Raw genomic sequence first — 18,176 nt, 5'->3', positions numbered from 1 at the left:
AAAAGAAATGATTTGCATCTTAGTATTCAATTTTCACCATTAACATCTTACAATAAATGTAACAAGATTTTTATTTGATATGACTTCAAAATTAAAAAAACTTAAAAACAAAAACGCAATAATCAATAATAAACCAACATTTATTTTGATCCGTTGAAAAATAAACTCATTTATTATTTATTTCTAAATAAATTCACTTATTAGATATATTTGCTTAAAATAAGTCTATCTATTATTTATAACTATTTTTAAAGCTTCTTTGTGATCAAAAAATAGAAATAAATAATTGTTAGTTTATTTTCAATAATTATACCGAATGCATAAATTTATTCAAAAATAATCAATAATTAAATTTATTTTATCAGATCAACCAAAAAATAATTTTTGGTTAAAAATTTGAAACAAAAAACCACGATAATACCAAGCACCTTAAGTTTAGTCAAAATTTCCAAATCAATCCAAACAATACTTTTAGTATCCAAGGTCCACTACACTACCTTAGACTATCAAAAACCCTTTATTTTCCTCCTCACAGTCACAAGTCACCTCCATTTCCTCCACCAATTACGCAGTCTTCTCTGCCACCATTCTTTGCCTCCCTCCATTTCTACCCCTTTTCTTCTCTTTCTCACCGCAACCCATTCCTCCATTTCCCTTCTTCATTCTTCTCTCTCTCTCTCTCTCTCTCTCTTTCATTCACATTCAATGGGTGAGGAACAAGAATCAGGAGAAGAATACCTTTTCAAAATTGTAGTAATCGGAGATTCAGCTGTTGGGAAATCAAATTTGTTGTCAAGATTTGCTAGAAATGAATTCGATCATAACACTAAAGCCACAATTGGGGTTGAATTTCAAACAGTATGTGTTGATATTAATGGAAAAGAAATTAAAGCTCAGATCTGGGATACTGCTGGTCAAGAAAGATTTAGGGCTGTTACTTCTGCTTATTATAGAGGTGCTGTTGGTGCTCTTGTTGTTTATGATATTAGTCGTCGTACCACTTTTGATAGTATTACTCGTTGGCTTGATGAACTCAATAGTAAGCTCATTTAATTCTACCATTTCTCTTCTTTTTTCTTGTTTTTGTATATTGGATTTTGCTTCATTGTTTCTTTTTTCTTGTTATAATTGTGTGTATAATTATGGGTTTTAAGATTTTTGAAGTCTAGTTTTATTTGTGAAATGGGTTTTTTAATCATTTTTTGGTTTTTTTTTTTTGCTTAACTTTTAAGCTTTAGGTAATGGAATTGTTCCTTATTCTAATATCAATTGAATATCTATGATTTTGAGCTGATTGAGATGTAAAGTTTCCAATTTGTTTGCTTTTCTTTGGTTTCATGCTGTTGGTGAATGTTGTCCATGCATAAAGATAAATTTTGGTGTTTTACTTTACCAAGGCTTTTCGCGGTGTTAGTTTTTGACCTATATTAGAAGTCCATGTCACATGTTCGAATCTCATCCCTTTGATTAGGTTGAACTATAAGTGCTAAGTACGAGGAAGACTTATGTTATATGCATACTTGTAGCCCAAACTCGTGTGAAGAGGCATGATAGCTACATTATATAGCCGAAAGGATGTTGTGTGAGGGGGCGTGATAAGTTAAATTATTGCTACTCTTGTGAGAAACATGAAGCTCACATTCTTATTTCTTTCATAAGTTGTATTAATTGGACTATTTAGCCCATATATGTAATGCGTCTCTCATGGCTGATCCTAAAGTTTTTGGGGGCCCGGGATGAAAAATATATTATGGGCCCTAATTATATATAAAATATAGATTTGAGCTTAATGTTATTTGCTTTTTTGTTTGATAATCGTGTATTTATTACTCAATAATTAATAAATAAGGTAACAATTATCATTAAAAACACTTTAGCCTGGTGTTAAGTGCACAACTTAATTATACAAGGTCTCAATTTCAGTCTAATTTTTTTGTGGGCCCCATGTACATGCCCTTCTTGCTCATGCCTAGGGCCGGCCCTAGCGTCTCTTGAAGAGACCGTATCTCATTTATGAAAATACTTAATTCCAATAGATGTTATGTGCTCTAGTAGTATTAGCTATATTATAGTAGTATACTATGCTGCGTCATAGTTTTGCTGTTTTTAGGGCTGTCACCTGTGCACTCTTTTGAAAAGTTTGTTATAAACTCTTTGCTAGCATAGGTAAGCATTGATATCTTGTTACTGTGGTCTGTGCTTGCCTAAGCTAAAATGGGAAGATAAAGCTTTTTAGTTTTAGTCTTTTTAGGTGATGGTGCTAGCTTGTTTGAGATTGCCAGCGGCGCAATATTTGCCTTTTAAATTCGCGATTTGCTCAATATGACCCATCATTAGCCCAAACCGATTATAATTTGCGTTTTTCAATTTGTCTTTTGTAAGGATATTTGTGAATCATGTGACAGTGACGGTACCATCCGTTGTGAGACTTGCTTTCATGGCGTTGATGATGAGCAACTAAGTTATTTGAAAATTTGAGAATGACTACATAAACCTTGTTATCATCAAATTCTTCATTTATTATGATTTAATAGTTGAAATCTATAATTTGAAATGAACTAAGCACAACCTAAATTTTTTTACAAACAAAGAATTTAATTGGAATAATTTAACTACTTTTCCATTTCATTTTCCCAACACCATAAAATGACTCCCATATACATAGGTCTTGGGTAGGTTGGATGTACGCGATCTTACTTTTTGGATTTTAGGCCGCTAATCCTAATATTTTGTTTCTATGAGCGTGATACACATGGTAACGAGTATAATGATGATTGTAGGGCTCTTAGTCATGACTCCTTACGATTTTCAGCATTTGATTGAGTTTAAATTAATGATCGTACTGTATGCTATATTCGAGTATTTCATCATATTTGTTGGTAATAAATTCACCTTTAGGATGACTCTAATCCACCCGACCCTGACTAGTGCGAAATATTGAGTTGTTGACTTTGACTTTGATGATTTTAATCGAATCATTGTCATACTTGTTGCAGCTCACTGCGATACAGCAGTGGCACGATTATTAGTTGGTAACAAGTGCGATTTGGAAAACATACGAGAAGTGAGCCAGGATGAAGCGAAAAGCGTGGCTGAATCCGAAGGATTGTTTTTCATCGAGACATCAGCTTTGGATTCAACTAATGTCCAGACTGCATTTGAGATAGCAATCAAGGAAATCTACAACAATATCAGCAGGAAACTACTGAATTCAGATTCGTATAAGGCTGAATTATCTGTGAATCGAGTGACACTGGCTAAAGACAGTGCAGATTCGAATCGAAGGTCTTGCTGTTCTAGTTGAGATTCACCCATTTTTGTCGCGCCTTTAAATTTTCATTGTTGGTTTTTCGGAGTTTTGTCGAAACGAACAGTTCAAAGGAATACATTGAGCATTTCTGTTTTGATTAAAACAATAGAACATGGAATGGATGGACATAAGGCGGAGGACTGGTGTAGATTCCTGCATGTCCCGCTTTATTCTTTGTGTTTGTGTTCGTGTTAGAGTATATAACATATCTTGCGGCCTTAATCATTAGCTTAAGCTTTTGGTTAAGTTGATTCCTTGACATGATATCAGAAGCTAACGTGACAAGAGGTCTCGGGTTCAAATCTCAACTACCCCTCATTTAAAGCGGAATATTTAGCGCTAGGTATGAGAAAGCCCTATGCTGCATCCACACTTCTAGCCCAATGGGCTCTGGTATGAGGGGGCGTGTTAGAGTATATAACATATTATGGGGCTTCAACCATCAGCTTAAACTTTTAGTTGAGTTGGTTCCTTGATAGTTCGTGTTTATGTTCGTGTTCGTGTATTATCATTGTTTACTTTGTACATTGTTTGCTTTATAGATCGATCATTAGTAGTGCGCACCCAAGAAAAAAGTTAAGATGATTTTGGCGCGATTTTAATTTGTAACTCTCACTCGATTTTGCATGGTCATGACCACAACCTGTTAAAATTTTAGCTCATTATTTTGGAATTCGTTCGCTTGTAATCCAATGTTTTTTACGTATAGAGAGCGAAAATTAGAAATAAATATGTATTTTTTGTAAAAAAAATTATAAATAAGTTTCGGTTAAATTTAAATCTAAAAATAAGCGCTTGAAGTCCAATACTAAGGGTTGGTTTTTGTTCGTTGTTAATATGAGCAAGCTATTACTAAAGCTAAATAAAAGAAAGTCAGCTCAAAAATCGCCCGTTATTACTAATAGCGAGCTATTAACATTCAAATTTAACAACAGTCAAAAAGTCAACAATGTCAACTTAAACGCCCCTATTAGTAAGAGTAGTCGATTACTTGGCTAAATTTTGTTGACTCAGCTTAAGTAATGGCCCGCTGTTAGTAATAGATAATGATTCTTTGCCTGACTTTTTTGACTCATCCTTAGTAATGGACCGCTGTTATTAAATGCAAACATACCTAAACCTTACCATCAAACTAGAAGGCGCTTACTTTATAAAATAAGTTTACTCCAAACTTATTTTTTGACTTTTTTTTTTTATCTAATTTTGCGTATTGATTTCAAATTTTATATGGAGAGTAGGATTCTTGGTCCTAGATAGACAAAAAAATAAGGGCATTTTTTTTGTAGGAACTATTTTTATCTTGCAAAATGCCAAAGTGCCATGTCTCATTGACGCATTTTCGTAGTTTTTCTTGGGTAGAAAATAGATGCCTATTAAAAGGTCATTTACACCGTGATTAATACACATTTATTATTATTATTATTATTATTAAGAAAAAATTATAAGAAACTACTTAATTTATAGGTCTATTTGCAAAAAAACTATCTTTTGAATTTTTTTTTTGCAAAAAACTACCGAATCTAATACATTTCTCTGCAATTGAATACCATTTAACAAAAAATGTTAGTTGACCGTTAAGTTTGAGGGTTTGACCAATTTGAGAAGTTGAGTTGTCTATGTGACAGTATCTCATTAGCCCTCCTATTTTTAAATAATTTAAAATTAAAACACATAAATTAACAAAATAAAAATAAAAGATATTTGACGTCATTTTTACCTATCATAACGATTTTTTTTGAAAAAACGAATGTCATTTTTGAAAAAATTCGATCGAAACATGTATTTATGCGCCTATTTCCCGACACATAACCGAAAAAGAAATTTAAAGTCATTTTTATCCACCATAACGATGATTTTTCAAAAAATGGATGTCACAATTACCCTTATGGAATAACTCTTTCGAAAATCCGGTCGGAACACCCTTATGGGTAATCGCGAATATGCTGCTTCGAAAAATTAAATAGGCGAATATGTACTTGTTTCGAATAGATTTTCGAAAGAGTTATCCCATAAGAATAATCGCAACATCCGATTTTTGAAAAAAATGTTATTATGATGGGTAAAAATGACGTTAAATATCTTTTTCGATTTACGTATCGAAAAATAGATATATAAGTACTTATTTCGACCAGATTTCCCCTTAAGGGTAATCAAGATGTCCGTTTTTTATAAAAAAAATTGTTATGATGGGTAAAAATGACATCAAATATCTTTTATTTTTATTTGTTAAATTATGTGTTTTAATTTTAATTTATCTAAAAAACGAGGACCAATGAGAGATACTGCAACATAGACAATTTTATCTGTTAAGTGGTAGTCATTTGCAGAGAAATGTATTAGATTAGGTAGTTTTTTGCAAAAAAATACATAAGGTAGTTTTTTACTATGTATTTTTTTGCAAATAGACCTATAGATTAGATAGTTTCTTATAATTTTTCATTATTATTATTATTATTATTATTATTATTATGAATTTTGTATACACCATGGTTAAAATGCATTGCCCCAAAAGTAATGGAGTCGATTCTCCTCACCTTCAAAGTCAATTTAGTGTTAACACCATGAGTCCATAACTATATAGGCTTTAAACTGGGTAGGTGGTTGGATTTGAAACGTGTCCTTTATTTACAAAAATAAAATGGGCTAAATACAAGCCTTAAACGGGTCTTTATTAACCTTTTTTAATTGTTATACATTAGATTTATAGATGCTAATAGTCTATTTATATTTGGCAAAAGTAAGTGATTAATATATACAACATTTTATTTAATCTAACATGCTTAATTCAATAGAATTTTAGAAGAATAAAAATACGGATGGGGTCGGGCCAAATTTGAATTCAGCCCGGTCTGACTCATTTTTATTTGAGTCTGCCCGATTATAGGTCTAGTCATGAATCATGATCAAAAATAAAAATGAAGCAAATTAAATGAGACGGATTACAATGACAACTAAAGCTATTTCAATTGAACTAAGTGAGTATATATTATTCGTTATCCCTAAAATTTTGCTTATTATTTTTGGGAAATTGTACGTGGTGACCCTAAGTTTTGGCCACGTGGTAGACAATAAGTCCACGTGCCAACCCTGAGCTTCCAACTTTTCCATGTGGTGGAAAAATGTTAAATTTTTGGTTTAAATTAAGTACTCAATTCGACTCGATTACGAAATATATGGCCTATTAAGGTGATCGCGACGTAAATTTTTATGAAAAAAGTCATTATGTTCGGGAAAAATAGTGTAAAGTTAATAAAAATACTTTCGTTTTGTCAACCATGTGGAAAAGTTAAAAGCTTAAGATCACTATGTTGATTAAAAAAAACGTTTGTCTACCACGTGGAAAAGTCGATAATTTAGGATTCCACGTAAAATTTTCCGTTACTCTTCTATACTGTTAAATGCATTTATTCAATCGTTGATATTTTAAATTATGCATAATAAAAAATTATAAAAATTGATAGAAATAATTAGAAACTATAACATTCATTTTGACTATATTTTAACCAATAAATTAAAAATAAAATATAATATCCATTGATAAAGAGCTTTTGACAAAGATGAGAACACAATTTGAGGAAAATCGATGGGCAATCCCATCTTTGGTTCATAAAATTCAAGTGGATGATTAACACAACCAACAATCCATACAAATTCCTCCCAAATTTGCCTCCCTTCCCTTCCTTCTTCTCTCCTTCTCTATCTCTTAATGCGAAACTTGGGACCCATAAAATCATGGATTTCGAAGCTCGACGACGTCGTTTAGCTGTACTATGCGCGCATCTTTGCCCTTCTCGCTTCGATTCACGCCACACCCACATCGTATCCACATCGAATTGCTCGTCTAACACTTCCAATCTTCAACTGGATTGCGTTTTTTGCCAGATTATTCAGGGTTATTCCCCTGCTTTTAAGGTACATTTCCTACTTTCCTTTTCTATTAGAACTACTATTTGGGTAGTATGATATTGGGTTTTGGTTATTTATTCGTAAATGATGATGGGTACTTGCTGGGTTGACTTGTTGGTTATTTTTTATGTGGATTGTGGAGTATTTATTATTGCTGTTATACAGTTGAAATTAGAGATTTTGTTGTTCAGCATTAATAATTTGGCGCAGTATATGAATAAGGTAAAATAAATGGTGTTCTGTGTTCATTGTTGGCAATCTTGTGTTTTTCTGGAGTTGGTATCTGTGTCATTATTTCTAGTTTAGGCGCACATGAAGATTGCAGTTGTAGTCAGATCATAATTGGAATGAGAAAGTGCAAATTTCATAGTTGGGGACCTTTTTTGTGCGCGTTATCTGCAGATTATGAGTAGTTTGAAAATGGAAAGTGGGTTATTGGGTGCATATTGGAAACTTGAATTTGAAAATTCTGTCTAAAATCGTTCAATATACTAGACCACCTAATGAAACCTGTAAAGTGTCTGGTAAAAATATTTTGCCGTCCAAATTAGCTTTTTAGGTTCACTTTCTTATAACTTTATTGTAGCTTTCAGCATAAGATTACTACAATAAGTTTGACTATTAATTTTGCCTATCTAAGATTAAGGAGATTTATGTTTTTATATGCTTTGGAATATTATACGTGATTTTAGTAAGATGATATGTGTTGGAATATTATTATATGTGATTTTAGTAAAATTAAAAATAAATTTTCTATTTAAGATTTATCTTCTATATATTAATACAAATTACTGTGACTTTTTCTAACTTTAAATTGAGCATGCCCCTTAATTTATACCGTATATTAGTCATTATTCCATATACTAAAATATTTACTAAATGAGGTTGATAAATAACTTAATCAAGTAAGTGGCTAATTGCAAAAGTAGTTGTCTTTTATTGCAAAGCAATGACAAAAGAGGTCAAACAAAAATAAATAAACTTATTATTATTAAAAATAAAATGGGTAACTCAAAGGTTTAAAGCTATTCAAATGAGTTAAACAGTAAAGTGAAGGGGTATAAAATGTCGTCATTTGCAAGATTATGAGCTTCATACACCATTCCTATTTATCAGCATCCGAAAATAATTGTTGCGTTCAAAAGAAAAGTTCTCCTCGAAAGAGAAAGACAAATGAGATAAAATTGTAATTTGTTTATATTGCTATGGTTGAAATTCTTCTTTACATTTATAAATATTACTATGTGGATATTCATTAAAATATATCAACAATTTAAGTTAATTATATTTCGCCAAATTGAAAAAGCGTCATTTAAAATTAAGGGGTTTTTCTTTAGTATATTGTATGATATGATATGATGACTTCACTATCTTTGTCTCACTTGGTTTGTGCACAATTTTAAATATATTAATCGATGTCCTAATGCATCTTATTGTGCATAATAAAAATTATAAAAATTTGATATTAATAAATTGCATTATAACGAATCAATTAAGATTACAATTGACTATGATTTAATTAATATATTTGGAATGATTCATAGTAAGAGTGTTATGAGTAATGTTTAAAACTAAATTGAGTAAGTGAAAGGAGTATGTTTTAAGTATAGTTGAATTTGAAGAATTAGAAGTGTTAAAAACTAAATATGGTATAGAAGTTTAAGGTTATCTCAAGGAGAGGTTTTATTAAAAGATAAGTTAGAATTGGTAAGAAATTGATTTTATGTTTGAACGTCCAAAGGAGAGAGAAACTTTGTGTTTTGGGCTCTTTAAGAATATATTTTTCTTATCTTACAAGTACTTTTTGTTTTCATTTTGTATAAGTTAATTGATCTGCAAAGCAAAATAAGCATGTATCTTGTGTATCTACTCCATTACATACGTTAGAGTATTTATAGCCTATTAAATTTTGATAAAATAAATTTTTGTATATCGTGTTAACACGGGTTATCAATTATTATTACATACATACATTTAACATATAGTGATTATTAAATAGTTCATGTTCAGCACGAGTAATCAACAATCATGTTCTAATGATGTGTAAATGTTGTTATTTATTATTCAATTTTCTTTGTTTTGATTTTTTAAAAATTATTATTCATAGTTCTCTTTCTTAACTTTTATTTAATCTGTTTGTAATGATTATATTATTCATGCATAATAATTTCTAAATATCTCGTGCTTTAGCATGGGTGATCACTTAGTAAGAAGCCTAAATATGATACTCCCTCTACTCCACCCTAGGTGTCTCATTTGGTTTGGTACACATGTCAATGCACTTATTCGGACCGTAATATCTCTAATTTAACATAAATTTAAATTATAAAAAGTTAATATTAATATTTTTTGCATCGAGACGAATCAAACAAGATTTCATCCTATTTGACTATGTTTTAACTTAAAAATACAAATTCGAAAAACAAATGTGAACGGAGGGAGGGAGGATTTATAATTAAGAATTAGGTTTCAATTGTGTTTGTGTTTGTGTGTGTGTATGTGGGTGTGTTTGTGTTTGTGTTTGGTGGGGTGCAAAGAGGAATGCTGATTACAACTTTATGATCATCATGTTGAATTCACTTATTTGAACTTAACTAAATTGCTTTTGTACCTTATACAGTTATACTCCACAGTCTTGGTTGGTGAGTTAGCCAGATGGTTGTTTTGGTTTGTTTTTGAGAGAAGTATGGGGAGTTTTATTTTTTGTCCTTTGATATAATAAATTTGATGTTGAATGTTGATATAGATTGAATTGTGTGGATGGTATTAAAAGTAAGTTTAAGTATGTGATGAGATTTAAGAAAGTGGTAGGATTTATTTCCAAATGAGGCAAAATGAGTTGGACGATCCAAAATAAAGAGTGAGGCAAATTTATGAGGATGGAGGGAGTATTAACTTATCCAAACTTGTGACATATGACATATACTTGTTCTAGTTTATTTAAGTTATGATTTGCGAATTGAACTTGGATAGTTATGTGAACTTATTGGAACTTGCTGAAGTTTTATTTGAACAAAGTGTAATGCATAAATTGTAAGTAATGGAGAGACTTATTTAAAAAGGAATTTCTAAAAATAATGACTGTTTTTCATATAAATGATCAGGGTAATCCTCGATTTGCATTTATACATTATCCTTGGTTTGGATTGGCATTGATGGAAAGACAGTCAGAGAGATGACTTAGGTGTTTTAAATGTTTGATAGAATATCATAGACAAATAGATTTTAGGAAGCTGTGTCCAGATATTTTGTACATCTATGCGCTTTTGTGATTTTGTCATCGTTCTTCTGAACTTTGAAACCTCACTATCTATGGTTGACTGTAGTTTTTAGAGTTGCTTTATTGTTTGGAGCTTTTGATATTCATTTATGGATCAAGCTCATTGTTTTATTATGCTTGTTCATCTTACAGATTTACGAAGATGATACGTGCCTTTGCATTTTGGATACAAATCCACTGAGTCGTGGGTAAGGTACCATCATTATGTAGTGTTACTGTAAATATTTATACAATCATGTTATAGTAGTTACTCCTTTTGCTTTAATTGACAGGCACTCTCTTGTTATACCAAAACATCATTATTGTTCCTTGGATGTAACTCCGCCATCGGTAAGTATCCCTCATGAAAATTAAGGAATTCGACAGTGTTTGTGGCCATAGATTGAAATTTGCCTTAAACTGTACATAAAAGTTGCTGCTCATGGCCTGTTCTAGGGGAATCCCGGGTAGCCGAGCCTAGGGCCCCCGAAATAATGGGGGGTCAAATATTAAATGGTGCTATTTAGGCCCGGTTTCGAGCAACACTTTTTAAGCGATTTGTTTGTAAATCTTTTTGATATTTGAAGTAATATAATGCAATACATTTTATCTTGAATTATTTTTCTTAATGTGGAAGTATGGCATATACTATATGGTGATGGATTATTATCATATTGATGTTAGTTGTGTGAATGTACACGATCTCATTGTTTGTAAACAACATTCTAGTATTCATTTCATGGAGTAGCTAGTTCAACGTTTATTGAGGATAGGTAATTTTTGCTTATGATTCTTCATCTGATTTGGTATCCGCTATTATGGTTTGCAAATTGCAAACAGGCGAAGTTAAGATATTAGTTGTTTTCGCGCCACCATTTTCAAGTTTTACCGTACCTGATTTCTCATAGTCTAGTTTGACGGATGGTTTCCTCAACGGCAATTTGCGTAGGCCTACAAACTAGAGAAACGAACTATAATCCTTAGTTCGCTTCATTTTCATTCACACCTTACCAAATAGTTAACATCTTTACTTCTACATGATTCTTTTTCCTTTAAATCTGTATTTTCAATAGGTTGAAATAATGAAGAATATAATGTAAATTGATGGGTTGTTTAGCCTTTATTGATGGATCCTAAAATTGATGAGCTTGATGTTAACATAAGTGTGAGAGGATGAGAAATTGACAACCATGGGCGAATCCAGTGTGTAGTCATTGAGATCCATTGACATCACTTAAATCCAAAATATTAGCAAGTTGTAGATGTAAATATATCCTAAATGAGTTGGTTAGTGTATTATCTTCCACATGAAATCACCAGGTTTCAAAGCGCATTTTGCTTTAATTCATTCAATGGTGATTGTAATTTTTTTATTTTAAATTATTGACATCACTTACTTTTTTCCTGTATCCGCCACTGAAGACAAGGTATAGGAGTCTCAGATCGTTCTAAAGATTTTCATTGATGGTAATTAAATGCTGAAACCCATTTTGCAAAATACCTTCTCCTACTCATTATGGAGTTGATTGTGTCACAGGTGATAGCTTCCATGTGCTCAAAAATACCCTTCATCAGCAATGCAATTAAGAAAGCAACAGGCTGTGGTAAGCCCTCACGGCGCATTCCTGATTTTTTAGTAGTAAAAGCTTAAAAGAAACGAACATGTTACAATCTTTGTCATAATTTGTAATTAACAAAAGATGAATTGGGATTCTTGTAATGCATCTGGCTGTAAAAAGGGATCTTAATTTGGTTGGCTTATATAAAGGGATCTTAATCTTGCAGATTCCTTCAACCTGTTGGTCAACAATGGTGCCGCTGCTGGTCAAGTCATATTTCATGTGAGTCACTTTGTCTTTGTAGTATAATAATAACAAGAGATTCGTAAACTCGACCAACTTTGATTCGTAAAAATTCGTAAAAACCTTCAAAGCTTCCTCTATCTGTTTACGGCCGTGTTTCTTAAAAATTCGTAAAAACAACAAAACGAGAAGGAAGCATGTATAGGAGGATAAGAAAATGAGCAAGAGGAGGACTAGTCTGGGTTTCTTTATTATGGAAGCAAAACATATCTCACTCTGTAGTCCGTTGAATCGGGTTTTTCTTAGAAAATGATGTCCGCTGAAACCGAGTACTAAACATATCGACATGCTCACATTATGAACTATTATTAGCACTCGTTATGTTGATCAAATAACTAATGTTTGTTGTTATTCTTGTGGTATGTTAGACACACATACATATAATCCCACGAAAGGTGCATGATAGTTTGTGGGCTTCAGAGGTATGCATCTTTCGACTCATGTAAGTATTTTATCCCACCATGCGCGGTTTTGGGAAAATCTAACTAGTAAAACCGAAATTGTTTTGTAGAGCTTGAGGCGACTATCTTTGAAATTGGATCAAGACGCACCTCGTCTTGCAGAAAGCATACGAGAACAGATTGTAGTTGCAAATAAAGAGGAAAAACGCAAGGATCAAGGATCCGATTTGCCTGGGATATCTAGAGATTGATCCCTTAAATGTAATCTTTGTACACTAATTTGATTTAAATACCTAATGGATTGCTTCATTCACTTGAGTCTGGTATCTTGAAAGCATGTAGAAATATCCATTATTGTATAAAAATAAGCTAGTTTCAGATCTATTGTAATCTGTAGGGGTGAAAGTTTTTGGTTTGCATTCCATACAAATCCAAATCAAACTGAATAAAATTTGATTTTGATATTTTCAGTTCAAATTCAAATCATAATATTTTTAAATACCAATCCAAATTGAACCGAATAGATCGATTTGCACCTACTTGTATATGTTCCACCGAAAATTAAATTTGCGTGTATTATTTCAAATTTATTCTTTTTAAATCTCTTAAATAGATATTAATAATTTTAGGGTCTTTAATTTGAACAAGTAAAAAACTTTTAACAAAAATCTAAAAATAAGGGCAAAAATTCAAACAAATCAAATGAAAGATATAACATGCCTTTAACATCTTGGTTTTTTTTGTTTTTTCGGTTTTGTTGGACCCTTGATCGAGTCCAAACCGAACACCGAATTATAATTAAAATTCAATCTAAATCAAATCAAATTTAAAATATAGTCAAACCAAATTACTTATTCGATTTGATTTGGTTCGGTGTTCGTCACCAAATTACTTAGTAGTAATTTGATGTTGTATCACAGTTGATCAATACTACTTGTATACCCCACTTATTTATCTGACCAAGAGGGCTTGTATTGACGATAGATCTTAGATCCCAACTGGATTTATGGATCTAAATTCGTTTTATAGGTTGATTAAATTATGTGTATTTTTTATTTATGTGAAGTTGCACTGGAAGTTTTATATCGAAAATAACTTTATTATCACTAACAAGCGTATAGTAATTTTTAGAATTGCGTACATCTGACCCCTTAAATTTCGCCCTAGGTAGGAGTCACTAAATAAAATTGAAACAATGAAACATTTAACATTCTTATAATTTCGTTATTATTTTTAATACTTTTAGGATATGTTCGGCATAGTGATTTAAGTGACGTTTAGCGATTTATTTTGGTTAAAAAGTTGATAATTTTAGCGTTTAGCAATTTAGTATTCGGCAAAATAGCGTTTAGCAGATTTGATAGTAACTTACAAAACGTTCATAATTGTAAGTTTGTAACGTTTGTAGTAGTAGAAATTGTTAAAGCAAGTGCCAATAATCTAATAACGACGTTAACTTTAAACATTTAATCGAACATGCTTTATCTTGTACTTTAGAGGGGGTCGATAAAGATGTGTCGAATATGGGTGGTTTAAGGTTTGGAACGATTGATAAGAGTTGTTTGATCAAAGCAACAAGAAGAGAAACAGACAGTGAGCGGCTCGACCAGGCGCTCAATTGAGCTATGTCTGGCTCAACCGGTCGAGCGGTGTTGGCTCGGTTGAGCAAGAAGTCCAGAACAAGTCAGTAGCTTTCCTGGAAGCACGCTCGACCGAGCGAGGTAGTGCTCGGGTCGAGCGGAAGTTCAGCAGACTACTTTGGATTCTGTTTTGGTCAGAATTTGTAATGTCTAAGCAATAATGTGGTGCATTACTTATATTGTTTATTGTAATGTTTATTGTCATAGTTAATTAGGATGTTAATTGGGATGTTACATGTGAGTTTATGGTGATTTACGAGGGAATACTAAAGGTGATGAATACCTTGCTTATAAATAGGATTCATCACTCATAGTAAGAGACACCACAAAACACACATATTGTTGAAAGGGCTATTGCATTGTTAGAAACTTGAAAGTGTTCTTACTTTGCCTTAGTATTTGTGATCTTGAGAGATTGTTCTCAAGATAAGGGTGGTTTATTATACTTGTAATTGTTGAATTCATTATAATAAACTATATTTGAGGGGGAGGTATTCGAGATACCTCATAAACACTTGTGTTCATTTTTGTATTATTTTTTTTATTTGTTTTTCATTGTTGAACCTCTTTAAAGCTTGCGCTTTCAAAAATCATTTAAGAGATTAACTATCCATGTTTCAAAAAAGTTACATAATTTTCTCAACAACGAACAAAAGTTGATTCTTTTAGTCAAGACTCTTTGATTTGTGGGCACTTTTTTTCTTTTTTTTTTTTACTTTTAATTCATTGCTTTGCTATATATATCAATTGTTCCTTTATATTTCTTTTACTAGGTCAAAAAATTCTCTACGTCTTATATTTGTTTTGATTTGGACTTTTATCATGGTCATTTCTATGTAATTTTTTTTCTAATTCATATTCAATTCATTTTGTCATATTCTTATTGAAATTTAATTTAAAAAATTAAATCATCAAAATAATTTAAACTTAATAAATTAAAACATATTCAAGTATTTAAAATTATTTAACATATAACATATTATATTCAAACGACAATTTTTTTCAAACAAAAATACTTTAAATACTAAGTTAGACAACTATAGCTATATAGATAACTACTACTATTCAACTGTAAACAACTATTTCACAACTTTAAATACTTCCTCTGTTTCATAATAGTAGCTCCGTTCCATAATAGTTGCTACTGAGTGTGACATATTGTCTGGAAAAATGTCGCTATCAATATCAAGTATTATGAAACGGAGGAATTATATGCCTAATTTTTGATTTGTTCAATCACGAATTGTGTAGTAAACTAATAATGCTTTGCTCATTTTTAGGCTGATGACTAACAAGTGATAACCTATAAAACTTTCAAATGCAAAATGAAAAATTAAAGAACAAAAAATGGAAAATAAGACTTTCTGTTGATCAAAAATGATAATGTTTTATTGATTTTTCTGTGTAACTCGACATTGTAATACAAATGCAAGTCAAATTAAATACAAACACGTACAAAAGTTGCATACAAAAAAAAATATACATATATATTTTTTTTTTTAAAAATGTACTATATTATGGACGATGTTATAAATAAGTTTTAATATGTGGATAAGATTAAAGGTGATAGAGTGAATTTTCAAATATAAAAAATAGGGCAAAATAAAATATGAATAGAGCAACTCAAAATAGAAAATAAGAGAAAATAAGACAAATTAAAGATGACGGATAAGTATTCACTTGAAAGCTCTTATGATTAATATTCCCTCTTGCACTTGTCTAATGATGAGCAGCCACGCTTATATTCGTTAATAGGATCCATTTGCAACTTGGCTCGTCTGTTTCCACAGTGAGGCGGCCGATTGAATTCTTTACATGGATCAGAATCAGCATTTACAATTTGGTTATTTGTTATTAACACCATACATATTATCAAACCCAAAAATAATACTCCGGTTGGCTTCATTTTATAAAAATAAGATGAGGTCTATAAATAAGTTTTTTTGCGTCTTTTAATTTCTTGTTAAAAATTTCAAGAAATCGACTTCTTTATATAATGAAATTTCATATATTTTGATTTATAGCTTGAACGATTAATACGTGATTGCGAGAGGTCAATATTCTTCTTAGATTTCTATGTACAATTGTTTTAGATTATGGATAACTAAATAAATTTCTATTATAAGAAAAGGTTTAAATATACTTTTTTGTTTTTTTTTTTTTTTTAGTATAGTTACACAAAGAAAATGAATGGTCACATCTTGAATTTAGGAGTACTAAATTTGGATGCAAAGGTAAGTTAAATTAGATTTTAAATGCTAATAAACTAATAAATAAATATAGTTGAATTAAGGTGTATTATTTTATTGATTAAATGTTTTTTTATGATTTCTTTTTACATTTTAGAAAATTTATAAGAATATGAATGCAGAAAACTAATCATATAAGCATCAAATTAGACTTTATTACATATGATATGAATTATCTAATTAATACTTTGACTTTCAATCAAGATATTACTTAAAGTTAATTAATAAATGACTTTTAAATAAACTTTTGTTTGTAGAATAAGTGATATTTCTGCATGATAAAGCTTAAAGAAAATTGTTAATATATTATCTTAAATTCTAGATTTTTTTTTCCTTTTTCTATGTCTTTCTTAAAATAAGATTCACTAAGACTCTTTGAGAGTTCGGGTTATGGTTGGTCATCAGATCAGTCTAGTGTCCCGCACGAAGTTAGTTTTGGTAGTGAGATAGCCGATATATTATACTCGTATCCTTTTTAGGGAGAGGGTAGGAAAAATACACGCTATCAATTTAAATCTTCAGGTTAAGAAAGCTCTGCTAAAAGAGAAATGAGTAACACCAAGATAACAGGAAAAATGTTGCAAAACACAAAACAAGCTGGACTAAGACCTAGGCCATTTTAAAAAAATTAAATAAATAGATAATAGAAATAAAATAAGTGTAACACCCCGACATTTTAATGACGTAATCACTTAATATTTTAATAGTTTTTAAAGATTTTACAATTATTATTTAATTATTTCCGAATTAGTTTTAATAAATTTCTTTCACATATGGATTTAAATGTCGACTTATATATATACTAAAAATATAGTTACGACTTCTCAAATAAAGAGGTTCGAATCAAAATGATTATTTTATTAAAATGTATGAGGCCGCGAAGGTGAGTCTCTTAGTTGGATCTTGCAACAAAATGAACCGAGATAAAAAAAAAAAGAAAAAAAAAAAAAAAGAAAAAAGAAAACGGTTAAAGACCCACGAAACCCTAAACATTGAAGACAAGCCGTTTTCTCCTTCTCCTCCTTCTCCTTCTTCCTCTCTCTTCCCGTGCGCCTCTTTCCCACTTCCCTCAACCGACAGCTTCACTCGCAAGTAGCAGCAAGGGCTGCGCTCTTCTTCCTCCAAACCAGCAGCAGCAGCCGGCTTCTCCTTCCCCACGCAAGCAGCAGCCACCGCAGCACACCCCCTCCTCTCTCGCTGTGTCTAGCCGGCAGCCGCCAGCTGCTATCGATTTAAGGTCTTCTCCAGCCATTCTTGGCTTTCGTGCACCACCACCACGACCTTCATCCTCCTCTTTACCATTCTTGCTAGTTTTGATCTTTGTAAGCATCTCACTTTTCAATTGATTGATTTGCTAATTTTAATTAGAATCTACCATGTTCATGAGTTGTGTGTTGATTGTATATTGCATTAGTCTCATTGAATTATAGTATGGGTAGTAGTTAAAAGAATTATCATTGAAATAAAATGATTAGGGTTTATATTATGATGAATTTAAAGGTAGTAATTTGGGTAAATTCATGAATCTTAGCTTGGATTAAGTTATATC

General features: G+C 31.3%; 2 protein-coding genes across 2 annotated transcripts; both read left to right on the top strand.

Moving 5' to 3' along the window:
• Nucleotides 1-461: 461 nt before the first annotated feature.
• On the top strand, nucleotides 462-3,491 carry LOC130827316 (ras-related protein RABA5b-like). Its single transcript, XM_057692996.1, has 2 exons — nucleotides 462-1,039; nucleotides 2,997-3,491. The coding sequence occupies exons 1-2, from the start codon at nucleotides 706-708 to the stop codon at nucleotides 3,302-3,304; spliced, it is 642 nt and encodes a 213-aa protein (XP_057548979.1). The 5' UTR covers nucleotides 462-705; the 3' UTR covers nucleotides 3,305-3,491.
• A 3,352-nt stretch (nucleotides 3,492-6,843) lies between these two features.
• On the top strand, nucleotides 6,844-13,301 carry LOC130827935 (adenylylsulfatase HINT3-like). The gene is made up of 7 exons (XM_057693840.1): nucleotides 6,844-7,222; nucleotides 10,629-10,684; nucleotides 10,769-10,826; nucleotides 12,013-12,079; nucleotides 12,261-12,316; nucleotides 12,706-12,759; nucleotides 12,849-13,301. Exons 1-7 carry the CDS (start codon nucleotides 6,932-6,934, stop codon nucleotides 12,987-12,989), a joined length of 723 nt encoding a protein of 240 aa, XP_057549823.1. The 5' UTR covers nucleotides 6,844-6,931; the 3' UTR covers nucleotides 12,990-13,301.
• The last annotated feature ends 4,875 nt before the right edge of the window (nucleotides 13,302-18,176 follow it).

This window comes from Amaranthus tricolor, chromosome 11, assembly GCF_026212465.1.
Source record: "Amaranthus tricolor cultivar Red isolate AtriRed21 chromosome 11, ASM2621246v1, whole genome shotgun sequence".
NCBI classification, from domain to species: Eukaryota; Viridiplantae; Streptophyta; class Magnoliopsida; order Caryophyllales; family Amaranthaceae; genus Amaranthus; species Amaranthus tricolor.
The sequence above is the reverse complement of the archived record's forward strand: the minus strand, read 5'-3'. Positions and strand labels throughout refer to the sequence as shown.